Here is a 15,838-nt window from a genome sequence, read left to right as displayed (position 1 = left end):
GCATCTTCTTTAATCTAAAACATTGATTAGTTGTTTGACTTTAATTTAGTTGAAGGCACAATTTCTCTGTTCTATTCAAAATGTTCAGACATGAAAATAAAGTCTTAAAATAGCAATTTTATTTTTACCCAGTATATTTTTGTAGTTGATACCAAGATACATTTTGTTTTTTTTAGTTTTGCCTAATGAATGCTTACCTCTTTATAATAGTGACTATTTTTTTCTCTTAGATTGGCAATATATGAATGGTCAGTGGACTGAACTGTCTTTAGGATGGTAAAATTTTGAAGTTTTACATTGTGGTACAATTATATTCCTAGCAGTCTTAAAGCATATGTATAACTCTCTCTCCCTCTCTCCATGTCTCACCACTCAGTCTCTCACGCCAGTTAAAAGATGGCTGGTGGCTATGGTAAGTTAATTTCAGATGTGTTATATATTTTCATTAATTTCACTTGGCTCTCTCCAGCTCACTATCCCGCCTTGGAGGACAGGGGGGTTCACCAAAGCACTTTTGCGGGGGCTGCAGACCCCCTGGGCTGAGCAGATGAGTGTGTCTGAAGGAACAGCTGGTGATTGAGGGGAGAGAGAGAGAGAGACTTTTGTCGTACTGGCTTTTCTTGTTTTTCTTTTTTTATTTGAGCTGTGTCTCAGAGATGGGTTGAGTGCCCCTGAAAGTTTAAACAAAACGCCACCCCTGATAGTCCAACGCAGAGAGCCCTTTAGGAGGTTGTCTCACACACACACACACACACACACACTCACCTGACCTGCCAGTGTGCTCAGGAGCTGGCGTCTCTGGATTTAAGGCAAACACATTGTGCTTGTATTACCTCCTCCCTGGTTAGAAGAGACACTGGCCATGTCCCAATACTACCTCCTCCCTGGTTAGAAGAGACACTGGCCATGTCCCAATACTACCTCCTCCCTGGTTAGGAGAGACACTGGCCATGTCCCAATACTACCTCCTCCCTGGTTAGAAGAGACACTGGCCATGTCCCAATACTACCTCCTCCCTGGTTAGAAGAGACACTGGCCGTGTCCCAATACTACCTCCTCCCTGGTTAGAAGAGACACTGGCCATGTCCCAATACTACCTCCTCCCTGGTTAGAAGAGACACTGGCCATGTCCCAATACTACCTCCTCCCTGGTTAGAAGAGACACTGGCCGTGTCCGAATACCCATATTTGCGCCCTAAATTGTAGGCCGTTTGAGTATATATATACAGTGGGGAGAACAAGTATTTGATACACTGCCGATTTTGCAGGTTTTCCTACTTACAAAGCATGTAGAGGTCTGTAATTTTTATCATAGGTACACTTCAACTGTGAGAGAGGGAATCTAAAACAAAAATCCAGAAAATCACATTGTATGATTTTTAAGTAATTAATTTGCATTTTATTGCATGACATAAGTATTTGATCACCTACCAACCAGTAAGAATTTCGGCTCTCACAGACCTGTTAGTTTTTTCTTTAAGAAGCCCTCCTGTTCTCCACTCATTACCTGTATTAACTGCACCTGTTTGAACTCGTTAACTGTATAAAAGACACCTGTCCACACACTCAATCAAACAGACTCCAACCTCTCCACAATGGCCAAGACCAGAGAGCTGTGTAAGGACATAAGGGATACAATTGTAGACCTGCACAAGGCTGGGATGGGCTACAGGACAATAGGCAACCAGCTTGGTGAGAAGGCAACAACTGTTGGCGCAATTATTAGAAAATGGAAGAAGTTCAAGATGACGTTTAATCACCCTCGGTCTGGGGCTCCATGCAAGATCTCACCTCGTGGGTCATCAATGATCATGAGGAAGGTGAGGGATCAGCCCAGAACTACACGGCGGGACCTGGTCAATGACCTGAAGAGAGCTGGGACCACATTCTCAAAGAAAACCATTAGTAACACACTACGCCGTCATGGATTAAAATCCTGCAGCGCACGCAAGGTCCCCCTGCTCAAGCCAGCGCATGTCCAGGCCCGTCTGAAGTTTGCCAATGACCATCTGGATGATCCAGAGGAGGAATGGGAGAAGGTCATGTGATCTGATGAGGCAAAAATAGAGCTTTTTGGTCTAAACTCCACTCGCTGTGTTTGGAGGAAGAAGAAGGATGAGTGCAACCCCAAGAACACCATCCCAACCGTGAAGCACGGAGGTGGAAACATCATTCTTTGGGGATGCTTTTCTGCAAAGGGGACAGGATGACTGCACCATATTGAGGGGAGGATGGATGGGGCCATGTATCGCGAGATCTTGGCCAACAACCTCCTTCCCTCAGTAAGAGCATTGAAGATGGGTCGTGGCTGGGTCTTCCAGCATGACAACGACCCGAAACACACAGCCAGGGCAACTAAGGAGTGGCTCCGTAAGAAGCATCTCAAGGTCCTGGAGTGGCCTAGCCAGTCTCCAGACCTGAACCCAATAGAAAATCTTTGGAGGGAGCTGAAAGTCCGTATTGCCCAGCGACAGCCCCGAAACCTGAAGGATCTGGAGAAGGTCTGTATGGAGGAGTGGGCCAAAATCCCTGCTGCAGTGTGTGCAAACCTGGTCAAGACCTACAGGAAACGTATGATCTCTGTAATTGCAAACAAAGGTTTCTGTACCAAATATTAAGTTCTGCTTTTCTGATGTATCAAATACTTATGTCATGCAATAAAATGCAAATTAATTACTTAAAAATCATACAATGTGATTTTCTGGATTTTTGTTTTAGATTCTGTCTCTCACTGTTGAAGTGTACCTATGATAAGCCAGTACATGTCCAGGCCCGTCTGAAGTTTGCTAGAGTGCATTTGGATGATCCAGAAGAGGATTGGGAGAATGTCATATGAAACCAAAATAGAACATTTTGGTAAAAACTCAACTCGTCGTGTTTGGAGGACAAAGAATGCTGAGTTGCATCCAAAGAACACCATACCTACTGTGAAGCATGGGGGTGGAAACATCATGCTTTGGGGCTGTTTTTCTGCAAAGTGACCAGGACGACTGATCCGTGTAAAGGAAAGAATGAATGGGGCCATGTATCGTGAGATTTTGAGTGAAAACCTCCTTCCATCAGCAAGGGCATTGAAGATGAAACGTGGCTGGGTCTTTCAGCATGACAATGATCCCAAACACACCGCCCGGGCAACGAAGGAGTGGCTTCGTAAGAAGCATTTCAAGGTCCTGGAGTGGCCTAGCCAGTCTCCAGATCTCAACCCCATAGAAAATCTTTGGAGGGAGTTGAAAGTCCGTGTTGCCCAGCGACAGCCCCAAAACATCACTGCTCTAGAGGAGATCTGCATGGAGGAATGGGCCAAAATACCAGCAACAGTGTGTGAAAACCTTGTGAAGACTTACAGAAAATGTTTGACCTGTGTCATTGCCAACAAATGGTATATAACAAAGTATTGAGAAACTTTTGTTATTGACCAAATACTTATTTTCCACCATAATTTGCAAATAAATTCATTAAAAATCCTACAATGTGATTTTCTGGAGAAAAAAAAATCTCATTTTGTCTGTCATAGTTGACGTGTACCTATGATGAAAATTACAGGCCTCTCTCATCTTTTTAAGTGGGAGAACTTGCACAATTGGTGGCTGACTAAATACTTTTTTTTCCCCACTGTATATATATATATATATATTTTTTTTTTTAAAGTTTCATAGTATGTGCAATTTCAAAACTGAAGTATACTTTAAGTGCCCGGATGTCATGCTTATTTTGGCTTTAACAACAGCTGATCATTAGATATGGGGAATTAATGCATAGCGGGAAACAACACAATCGTGCATAACGCATTCACAGTATGTGAAAATATAATGTTTTATAGTATGTGAATTTTCCACAATCGAGTATGGTTTAAATGCCAGGATGTTATACACATTTTTGGCTCTTCATCTAGTAGAATTCGATGCACACTTTTCCACAATGCATTGGAAAAGGTGGGCTGTGAGTAATAGGCCCTAGTTCTCTTCAAGTAGCCAAACAACAAAAATAGGTTACTTAATTGGGAAGATGCCGAATAGCGAACCCTGGCTAGGTGGTGTAGAGGTACATTCTGTGTCTGGTCTGATAGGGAACCCTGGCTAGGTGGTGTAGAGGTACATTGTGTGTCTGGTCTGATAGGGAACCCTGGCTAGGTGGTGTAGAGGTACATTGTGTGTCTGGTCTGATAGGGAACCCTGGCTAGGTGGTGTAGAGGTACATTCTGTGTCTGGTCTGATAGGGAACCCTGGCTAGGTGGTGTAGAGGGACATTCTGTGTCTGGTCTGATAGGGAACCCTGGCTAGGTGGTGTAGAGGTACATTCTGTGTCTGGTCTGATAGGGAACCCTGGCTAGGTGGTAACTAGGTTACTTAACTGGGAAGATGCCGAATAGCGAAGCTTCTGCAGTTGTGTTCAAATTTAGTTTTTGATCTCCTTAAAATGATCACGAGTATTGCATCATATGATACATATTTGATAATGTGCGATGCACCCGACTGTCCATGTTTTTCTATGCAAATAGCCTTTTGATTTGAACATTTGAAATGTTTTGGTGTGTATACTAGGCAATTTGATTTCACTAATACAGTGCATTCGGAAAGTATTCAGACCCCTTGACTTTTTCACATTTTGTTACGTTACAGCCTTATTCTAAAATTGATTAAATTGTCACACAGAGCTCCAAGACAGGATTGTGTCAAGGCACAGATCTGGGGAAGGCTACCAGAAAAGTTTTGCAGCATTGAAGGTCCCCAAGAACACAGTGGCCCCCATCATTCTTAAATGGAAGAAGTTTAGAACCACTGAGACTCTTCCTATAGCTGGCCGCCCGGCCCAACTGAGCAATTGGGGGAGAAGGGCCTTGGTCAGGGAGGTGACAAAGAACCCGATGGTCACTCTGACAGATCTCCAGAGTTCCTCTATGGAGATGGGAGAACCTTCCAGAAGGACAACCATCTCTGCAGCACTCCACCAATCAGGCCTTAATGATAGAGAGGCCAGAAGGAAGCCACTCCTCAGTAAAAGGCACATGACAGCCCGCTTGGAGTTTGCCAAAAAGCACCTACAGGACTCTCAGACCATGAGAAACAAGATTCTCTGTTCTGATTAAACCAAGATTGAACTCTTTGGCCTGAATGCCAAGCGTCACATCTGGATGAAACCTGGCACCATCCCTATGGTGAAGCATGGTGGTGGCAGCATCATGATGTGGGGATGTTTTTCTGCGGCAGGGACAGGGAGACTAGTCAGGATCGAGGGAAAGATTAATGGAGCAAAGTATAGAGAGATCCTTAATGAAAACCTGCTCCAGAGTGCTCAGGACATCAGACTGGGGCGAAGGTTCACCTTCCAAAAGGACAACGACCCTGAGCACACAGCCAAGACAACGCAGGAGTGGCTTCAGGACAAGTCTCTGAATGTCGGACTTGAACCCGATATAACATCTCTGGAGAGACCTGAAAATAGCTGCGCAGCGACGCTCCCAATCCAACCTGACAGAGCTTGAGAGAATCTGCAGAGAAGAATGGGAGAAATTCCCCAAATACAGGTGTGCCAAGCTTGTACCGTCATACCCAAGAATACTTGAGGCTGTAATCGCTACCAAAGGCGCTTCAACAAAGTTTCTACAAACCTGTTTTTGCTTTGTCATTATGGGGTATTGTGTGTAGATTGATGAGGAGGGGAAAAGGTTTAATCTATTTTAGAATACGGCTGTAACGTAACAAAATGTGGAAAAAGTCAAGTGGTCTGAATACTTTCCGAATGCACTGTAACTACAGTACCAGTCAAAATTTTGGACACACCTACTCATTCCAGGGTTTTTCTTTATTTTTACTATTTTCTACATTGTAGAATAATAGTGAAGACATCAAAACTATGAAATAACACATATGGAACCATGTAGTAACCAAAAAAGTGTTAAACAAATCAAAATATATTTTATATTTGAGATTCTTCAAAGTAGCCACCCTTTTCCTTGATGACAGCTTTGCACACTCTTGGCATTCTCTCAATCAGCTTCATGAGGTAGTCACCTGGAATGCATTTCAATTAACAGGTATGCCTTGTTAAAAGTTCATTTGTGAAATGTATTTCCTTCTTAATGCATTTGAGCCAATCAGTTGTGTTGTGACAAGGTAGGGGTGGTATACAGAAGATAGCCCTATTTGGTAAAAGACCAAGTCAATATTATGGCAAGAACAGCTCAAATAAGAAAAGAGAAACAACAGTCCATCATTACTTTAAGACATGAAGGTCAGTCAATGCGGAACATTTCAAGAACTTTGAAAGTTTCTTCAAGTGCAGTTGCAAAAAACTTCAAGCGCTATGATGAAACTGGCTCTCATGAGGACCGCCACAGGAAAGGAAGATCCAGAGTTACCTCTGCTGCAGAGAATAAGTTCATTAGAGTTAACTACACCTCAGATTGCAGCCCAAATAAATGCTTCACAGAGTTCAGTTAACAGACACATCTCAACATCCACTGGTCAGAGGAGACTGTGTGAATCAGGCCTTCATGGTCGAATTGCTGCAAAGAAACCACTAAAGGACACCAATAAGAAGAAGAGACTTGCTTGGGCCAAGAAACACGAGCACTGGACATTAGACCAGTGGAATTCTGTCCTTTGGTCTGATGAGTCCAAATTTGAAATGTTTGGTTCCAACCGCCGTGTCTTGTGAGATGCAGAGTATGTGAACGGATGATCTCCGCATGTGTGGTTCCCACCGTGAAGCATGGATGAGGTGTGTTTTGGTGTGGAGGTGCTTTGCTGGTGACACTGTCTGTGATTCATTTAGAATTCAAGGCACACTTAACCAGAATGGCTACCACAGCATTCTGCAGCGATACGCCATCTGGGTTTGGGCTTAGTGGGACTATCATTTGTTTTTCAACAGGACAATGACCCAACACACCTCCAGGCTGTGTAAGGGCTATTTTACCAAGAAGGAGAGTGATGGAGTGCTGCATCAGATGACCTGGCCTCCACAATCACCCGACCTCAACCCAATTGAGATGGTTTGGGATGAGTTGGACCGCAGAGTGAAGGAAAAGCAGCCAGCAAGTGATCAGCATATGTGGGAACTCCTTCAAGACTGTTGGAAAAGCATTCCAGGTGAAGCTGGTTGATATAATTCCAGGAGGGTGCAAAGCTGTCAAGGCAAAGTGTGGCTACTTTGAAGAATCTCAAATATAACATATATTTTGATTTGTTTAACACTTGCTTGGTTACTACATGATTCCATACGTGTTATTTCATAGTTTTGATGTCTTCACTATTATTCGACAATGTAGAAAATAGTAAAAATAAAGAAAAACCCTTGAATGAGTAGTTGTTTCCAAACTTTTGACTGGTAATGTATGTTGAAATAGAACCAAACTATCTGTTTTTGTCTCCAGTCCTTTTTAAATATGATAGATGGGCTATATGGGCTACGGTATAGGTCGAACGTGATAGTCTGCCTATAACAAGCCTGAGTAAGCTTATAACTCCATTCCTATTCTATTCAGAGTTTAGAGAAATTAATCAAGTTGGAGATGAGCTATTATCTGGCTGGTTAATGCGATGCATGTCTGTTGAATTTGGAAAAATCCACCCGCACTCGGCCCTGCCTCGTCTACACAGCCAATCAGGAGCCGCTACTGTGTTGCGGCTGTGGCATTCTGCATACTTCTTACTAAATAGTAGGCGAAGATGAGTACATAGTATGCAGTTAATTATGTAGTGCGCTATTATGGGTATTCGGACAAGGCCACTGTCTGATGTGAAATACACTTTAAAAATACAGTTTATAAACTTTATCATTTATGAGCTTATAGTTTTAGACACTTTTGTACTGACAGTTGACAGTGATACTGTTCATTTCAGTGACAACATTTTACTGCTCTATCTTGTGAAGAGAGCAGCACAGGGTGTTCTGTGAGTGGAGATGGACAGGGCTGCAGCAGCATTGCCGCGTGGTGGATATTTAACACGTTAGCTTTGGCAGAGTAGTGTGTGGTGTGAAAACACACTGATTTCCTAAGTGACAATCATATCAGCCTCACGTGAGAGAGGCAGCAGAGAGCAAATGTGTGTGCCACTGCTAGCACACTGGCCCGTGTCTGTTTGTCCGTCTTTCTGTCTGTGTGAGGGGGACCCTCAGCTCCCTCCCTGGGTTCAACTACATGTCACTATCACCCTGAGTTACGACACCAGGGTCTCTACCTCTCTCTCCCCCCTCCCTCACTCTCTTCATCCATCCATCCTTCTCTCCATCCAAAACTATGTTAAAACAGGGTCATCCCCCCGCGTGCACTTAAAGGGTGTCAGTTTAACCTGCTCTGAAATACTTACGGCTATTATTATATCTTATAAATCATTAAGAAAAGTTTAATTATACGAACATTTCATGGAGGAAATGTGCAAGATGACACATGGGAAGAATAATTTAATGGGCCAGTCCCAGCCCTGTGAGAGAACATATTGAGGGTAGCTTTCTATTTTACTACACTGCCGTAGGGTGGGGAGACAGAGAAAAGGAGAGACAGCAAGGCCTCCTCAATATCCACACTGCCGTAGGGTGGGGAGACAGAGAAAAGGAGAGACAGCAAGGCCTCCTCAATATCCACACTGCCGTAGGGTGGGGAGACAGAGGAAAGGAGAGACAGCAAGGCCTCCTCAATATCCACACTGCCGTAGGGTGGGGAGACAGAGAAAAGGAGAGACAGCAAGGCCTCCTCAATATCCACACTGCCGTAGGGTGGGGAGACAGAGGAAAGGAGAGACAGCAAGGCCTCCTCAATATCCACACTGCCGTAGGGTGGGGAGACAGAGAAAAGGAGAGACAGCAAGGCCTCCTCAATATCCACAGCGTGTTAAAATAACTTCTCATTTCACTCTTTAGACCAGGAGGCTATTCTTACTCCCAGCCAGTCAATTTGGGAGTGATGAAGATGTTGTCATTGTACCTTGGCTCGGACTCGCTTTTCTTAAGTAAGATATCTCCTAATTAACAATAGACTTTAATTAGCTGCACCCGGTCTGTAATTTCACTTTGTTAAGAAATGCCTCCTAATTAAACATGTATGGTAGGAGGAATTATTTAATTAATGTTCCTAAACACATAACACAAATTGAGGAGTTAGTTGCTAATGTTATATATTAGGATGAAACCCTATAATATCTTCTTCGTAACAGTGTCAATATCATCGGAATGTGAACATGATCGTGGTTAATGTGTTGCTAGGCGTTAGGTTTTCATAGTGTGGTTATTCTATGAGAATAGATTCTGTTGTTGACAAAAGTGGACCATCTGCTAATTTATAAAAAAGTTGACAGTCTGTGCAGATGTTAATGGGAAATGAATTGAAGAGAAGCTGGTAAATAAGGGGATCTGCTGTTGTTGTTGTTTGGCTTATAAGTAATACATTAAACGTGGTGAGTCTTAATCAGAGGTCTGTCAATCCATTAAGGAATTAAACAGAATTACTCTGGGTTTCTCTGAAGTCAATTATTTCAGTAAGTCATTATTATTGAGAACGTTGTGGAAATATTACTCAAGTAATACAACAATATACCGATGGAAGAGCAGATGCTTGTAATATTAAGGAATTATAGAAGATGTATTTATTTAGCCAGATTTATACAGTGATTGAGTGAAAGTGTGAATGTTAGACACATAGACTACATGCACCCACTCAAACACCCAGCTGCCTGTCCTCAACCAAGCACAAGTGTGAGTGTGTCACCAGCAGCACAGCAGATTGTCTTTGCCACGTTTGCTCAGCGTGGATGCACTTTACCTGACATACAGTGGGGGAAAAAAGTATTTAGTCAGCCACCAATTGTGCAAGTTCTCCCACTTAAAAAGATGAGAGAGGCCTGTAATTTTCATCAAAGGTACACGTCAACTATGACAGACAAATTGATAATTATTTTTCCAGAAAATCACATTGTAGGATTTTTAATGAATTTATTTGCAAATTATGGTGGAAAATAAGTATTTGGTCACCTACAAACAAGCAAGATTTCTGGCTCTCACAGACCTGTAACTTCTTCTTTAAGAGGCTCCTCTGTCCTCCACACGTTACCTGTATTAATGGCACCTGTTTGAACTTGTTATAAGTATAAAAGACACCTGTCCACAACCTCAAACAGTCACACTCCAAACTCCACTATGGCCAAGACCAAAGAGCTGTCAAAGGACACCAGAAACAAAATTGTAGACCTGCACCAGGCTGGGAAGACTGAATCTGCATTAGGTAAGCAGCTTGGTTTTAAGAAATCAACTGTGGGAGCAATTATTAGGAAATGGAAGACATACAAGACCACTGATAATCTCCCTCGATCTGGGGCTCCACGCAAGATCTCACACCGTGGGGTCAAAATGATCACAAGAACAGTGAGCAAAAATCCCAGAACCACACGGGGGGACCTAGTGAATGACCTGCAGAGAGCTGGGACCAAAGTAACAAAGCCTACCATCAGTAACAAACTACGCCGCCAGGGACTCAAATCCTGCAGTGCCAGACGTGTCCCCCTGCTTAAGCCAGTACATGTCCAGGCCCGTCTGAAGTTTGCTAGAGTGCATTTGGATGATCCAGAAGAGGATTGGGAGAATGTCAAATGGTCAGATGAAACCAAAATAGAACTTTTTGGTAAAAACTCAACTCGTCGTGTTTGGAGGACAAAGAATGCTGAGTTGCATCCAAAGAACACCATACCTACTGTGAAGCATGGGGGTGGAAACATCATGCTTTGGGGCTGTTTTTCTGCAAAGTGACCAGGACGACTGATCCGTGTAAAGGAAAGAATGAATGGGGCCATGTATCGTGAGATTTTGAGTGAAAGATGAAACGTGGCTGGGTCTTTCAGCATGACAATGATCCCAAACACACCGCCCGGGCAACGAAGGAGTGGCTTCGTAAGAAGCATTTCAAGGTCCTGGAGTGGCCTAGCCAGTCTCCAGATCTCAACCCCATAGAAAATCTTTGGAGGGAGTTGAAAGTCCGTGTTGCCCAGCGACAGCCCCAAAACATCACTGCTCTAGAGGAGATCTGCATGGAGGAATGGGCCAAAATACCAGCAACAGTGTGTGAAAACCTTGTGAAGACTTACAGAAAACGTTTGACCTGTGTCATTGCCAACAAAGGGTATATAACAAAGTATTGAGAAACTTTTGTTATTGACCAAATACTTATTTTCCACCATAATTTGCAAATAAATTCATAAAAAATCCTACAATGTGATTTTAGAAAATTACAGGCCTCTCTCATCTTTTTAAGTGGGAGAACTTGCACAATTGGTGGCTGACTAAATAATTTTTTCCCCACTGTACACACACACACACACACACATACTCACTTGTAAGCAAAATATACCATTGTTTCCACTGGTCAGTTTTATTTTTGCACTAGTGCACCATTGTGTAGGAACACTCCCTTTCTATGAGCATCACATAACCCTCTCTTTTCCATCCGATCTCCCCCTCCCCCTCTCCCTCCCCTCCGTCTCTCCCTCCCCTCCATCTCCCCGTCTCCCTCCCCTCCGTCTCCCCCTCTCCCTCCCCTCCCCTCCTTCTCCACCTCTCCCCCTCTCCCTCCCCTCCTTCTCCACCTCCCTCCCCTCCGTCTCCCCTCTCCCCCTCTCCCTCCCCTCTGTCTCCCCCTCTCCCTCCCCTCCGTCTCCCCCTCTGTCCTCCCCTCCTTTTTTCCTCTTGTTTTCCACAAGCAGGCCTCAGCCGCCTCGTTTCCTGGCACGCCGCTCCTCATCCTCTGCCTTTTGTTTGCAGGAGGCCGCCGCCATTTCGAGGAACTGCTGTGTCAGTAAATATTTACTGGGCTTCCCTTTCCTGCTGGCTCCCGCTGACGTGTGTGTGGAGAGTCCCTCTCCCACCGCCCTGTGTCCGGCGATGTCACTCACCAATGCCTGCGATACCCCCTTCGCCCTTGGACCCCCCTCCCCTTCCCCACGACCCCTCCCTCGTGGCAGCTTGCACGTGGCAGCCTGCTCTGCCTGAGGAAATGGAGGAGGAAGTTATTGCGGCACTATCCCGGTTGGTCGGGCTGTCCGTTGGTCAGTCACGCTCCTCTCCAGCTCTCCTACATCACACCACCGCCAGGGTTCCCTAAATGGAGGGCCAGGAGAGTAAGAGCCCTTAATGCATGTGCTTTTTCGACCTGTGCACGCGCGCACACACACACATAGGCACACACACAGACATACATTTGCAGACTAGCTCACCTTCACACTCATACATTACATACCTGTAAACACAGACACGCACACACGCACTTGCTCCCTGTGGCCCTGTGGCCTCCTGCTGGAGAGGGCTTCCTTCCTGCTGTGAAGACAAAGGATGCCAGGGAACTGAGAGGACCTGGGGGCCGGGGCAGGGGCCGGGGCATCAAGGCAGGGGAAAGCCCTTATGTTGCCTCTTCCTGTGGAAGGTGTCAGAGATTGGGGCCAGCTGCCTGTGTTTTCACAGACAGGCCAGGGGTGACGACCAGAGGGGCCCAGGGCTGACCCGGGCACCCCCGACCCAGCCGTAGGACCGCCACCCCCCCCCCCCCCCCCCCTCCAATCCCCCTCAGGCCAGTTCAGAAGAGATCAGCGCATAGCGAGGCCAGCAGCGGACATTGTGGCTCTGGCCAGCTTTCTGTTTCACCTCACTGGCTGTCAATACAGGAAACTAAGCAAAACTATCCCCCCCCCCCCCCCCCCCCCTTCCCGCCAGTCCTCTATTCTAGTTGTCATCTCCACAGTGCCTCAGTGTTCTGTCCAGTCAAGCCCAGACTGGGATTATCAAGTTGCCAGTGTTTGATTATGGCTTTAATGTCTCCAGCTCCCCTCATGGATTTTTGTGAAATCCTGGGGTTGTCACAACACCAGTCAGGGTTTATGTTTGGTTGGTCAACGGCCGCTTCGCAGGATCCTACAAGCTGTAGTCCTATGTGTGTGTATATAAATGTGTGTGTGTGTTTGTGTGTGTGTGTGTGTGAGAGAGAGTGAGTGTGTGTGAATGAGTGTTTCTTTGTGTGTGTGTTTCTCTTTGTAAGTATGTGTGTATTTGTGTGTGTTTGTGTGCAAACCGTGCAGCAGTTAGACAGTTAATCTATCAAATATTTAAGCAGCTCTCCAGCACGCCGTAGGTAGTCCTAGAATATCCCCCACTGTTGGCAGCAGTTAGGGCGCATTAGGCCCTCGATCTGGTGGCAAACGACGCCATCGTCTTCACAGACCCAGGGTGCTTTTCTCTCTTCTCTCTCTCGCTCGTACCGCCAAGACTCCATCCGCTCTCCCTTGTAATTGTAGCCGTTCGCTAGCTTGATGATTTGGTGGTTAGTGCGCTCCCTTAAAATACCTTGTTTATTTCCCCTTCTCTCTATCCCTCACGTATCCTTTCCCAGCACTGTCTGCCCAGTCCCCCTGGGGAAGTCCATTGTGGATTACCATTCAGTTTTCACCCAATTATCCACTGGCTTTCTCTGCCTTTGACACATAATTATCAAAGCCCTAAATAATTGTCTTTATTATTGCTGGTGTTTAGATGGAGGCTGGAGCAGCGGCACTAGGAGAGAGAGAGTGGAATGGAAAGGAATGGAAGAGTATTTATCTCGGCGAGAGATGGCTTAGCTTGCAGCTAACTGCAGGCTCGTCTGTTCTTTCAACCCACCATCTGATGCCCCATCATCCCAATAAATAGACATGATTAATACACTGTTTTTTTCTCCTTCTGTTCCCTTCTTCGTCTTCCCTTCCCCAATCAACGTCACAGGCCGAAATACAACTTGGTGCTACAAAAGTCCCGCGATTAGCTGGCTTTGTGACGGGAAGCAGCTTAAAGCGCCAAACACTGTATTTTACTGTAGGGGGCATGGGAGGGGTCAGGGAACTTGTCATGGAGATTGTCAGAAACTGGATTTAGTGGAATTCTGTTGGCCAGCGCATCAGAAATGTTGGTTTTTTCAAGGCCTCTTAGCTTCTTATAGTCTGTATAAATGACATTGCTGTAAAGACATGAAGAGAAGGAGAATATAGATGAGTATGTGAGGGAGAAGGCTTGCAGTTCGTCCACAGTGCTGTTGCAGAGTAAAGGAGAAGGGTGGGCTGTTGATGCGCTCTTGCCTAGTGATGCGCTCTTGCCTAGTGATGTGCTCTTGCCTAAAGGTGTGCTCCTGCCTAGTGATGTGCACCTGGGAAGTAGTCATGGCCTATGTCTTACACAGTAGGCAAATGTTTCACGTAACACAGCTGTAGTCTGTGTTAGAGTCCACATCCACGGTCTGTGGATCCTCTTCTCCTCCTCTTTCTTCACCCCCCCCCCCCCCCCCCCCCCCCATGTTCCTAAGGTCTTTGCTATCCGGGTTCCTTGGGACGTCACCCCTTTGAAGTTGAAATGTAAAGTAGTTAAGGTAAGGGTTATGGTGAAGGGTAGGGGTTATGGTGAAGGGTAGGGGTTATGGTGAAGGGTAGAGGTTATGGTGAAGGGTAGGGGTTATGGTGAAGGGTAGGGTTTAGGCGGTAGGGGCGTCCCATGGATCTCGGATAGCACTAACCCTGTTCCTAACCCTGGCTGATTGTGTCCAGATTCTGTGGTGTGAACGTAAAGGGCACAAGTGAGAGAGCAAAGTCTCAACAAGTATTTCCACATGTTCCTCGTACTGTCTAGGATGGATGAAAACAGCTGTCCTGTATCCTGGAAGTGTCAGTCATGGAAGCACAACTGGAGGTCTGCTCAAGACATCCCAAAGCTATCGCAACACCCAGGCTAACCTCAAGCAGCACACCGCTAGCTAACTACTAGCCAAGCTAGGGGCCATAGCCCACCCAAGCATTGAACAGCTTCCTTGTTCACCATATAGGCTAGGTGGGCCCTAAGAAGCCCTAACTTAGCATGTTAGCATGTGGCTAACCACAGTTCTGAGGCTTTAGTAGCCCTTAACCACTAGTCTAACTAACCACTTCTTTAGCAATAGGGGGATGAAGTTGTTCTGCTGTTTTAATCTTGAAGAGTTAGGAGTTTGCAGAGGTACTGTGTGAACTTGAGAGTTGAAAAGTTGAGGAGGGTGAGTCATACACAACTCTCTCTCTGTCTGTCTCTGTCTTTCGTTATTCCATCTCTCTCTCTCTCTCTCTCTCTCTCTCCCTCTCTCTCTCTCTCTCTCTCTCTCTCTCTCTGACAGGCAATGAGTATGGCATCAGACAACCTTTGGTTATTTCTCGCACATGAGATTATAGACAGTAGTATTGGGCTGTTCTGCTGAACATTTTGTGTCCTCTACTTCCCTCAGCTAAGAGCTGTTGTAGTGTGTGAAGGTACAGGTTGGGTGTTGATTTAGATGCAGTGTGATTTAGTGGGCCATAGCATATAAATGCAGTTTCTGTCATTGTAAATACACACTTTATTTGAATATGTCTGCATCAAGAGTTGAAGGGAATATGAGCGTGAATACAGGGTCAAACGTTTGCTCACTCTCTCTGGAAAAGTGTGAAAACACCTGCAGTTTTGTGGAGCCTTGGTGTTTTGACTGGGTTGTTAAAGTAATGTGCTTAGTGTTTTCCATGGACCCTGCACCTTCTCCAGTCTCCTGGCCTCTTGGAGAACCCCATACTCAGGGATTAGCCCTTTTGGATAGCTCCAGAAAAGAGGCGTTTGACTGACACCTCCAGTTTTAAAAGGTTGACTTTGCTGCTCCCGCGGGCCCTGTTCTGCCGGTGGAAAGCTTTTCAACCATGCGTGGATGGTGTGTGTGTGTGTGTGTGTGTGTGTGTGTGTGTTTGAGAGTGTGCGTGTGTGAGTGTGTTTGAGAGTGTGTAACTCCGTGTGTGTAGATCCTCCCTGTCTTCATCCTGGTGAAGATGCTCCTGAGGAAGTCTTA

The 15,838-nt window shown here is 45.4% G+C and overlaps 1 protein-coding gene across 1 annotated transcript in view; it reads left to right on the top strand.

The window, feature by feature from the left end:
* Positions 1-371: 371 nt before the first annotated feature.
* Positions 372-15,838, top strand: part of LOC311120227 (cotranscriptional regulator ARB2A homolog) — a gene marked incomplete at its 3' end in the record, with an annotated part of 31,563 nt that continues 16,096 nt past the window's right edge. The window contains exon 1 of the mRNA XM_084194838.1: positions 372-412. Coding sequence (XP_084050964.1) covers positions 410-412 — 3 coding nt within the window. The remainder of the gene's footprint in view (positions 413-15,838) is intronic.

The sequence above is a fragment of the Coregonus lavaretus genome, assembly GCF_964263955.1.
Source record: "Coregonus lavaretus genome assembly, contig: HAP1_SCAFFOLD_3638, whole genome shotgun sequence".
Classification (NCBI taxonomy): domain Eukaryota; kingdom Metazoa; phylum Chordata; class Actinopteri; order Salmoniformes; family Salmonidae; genus Coregonus; species Coregonus lavaretus.
Note: the sequence above shows the minus strand (reverse complement) of the source record. Positions and strands in the feature narration are given on the sequence as shown.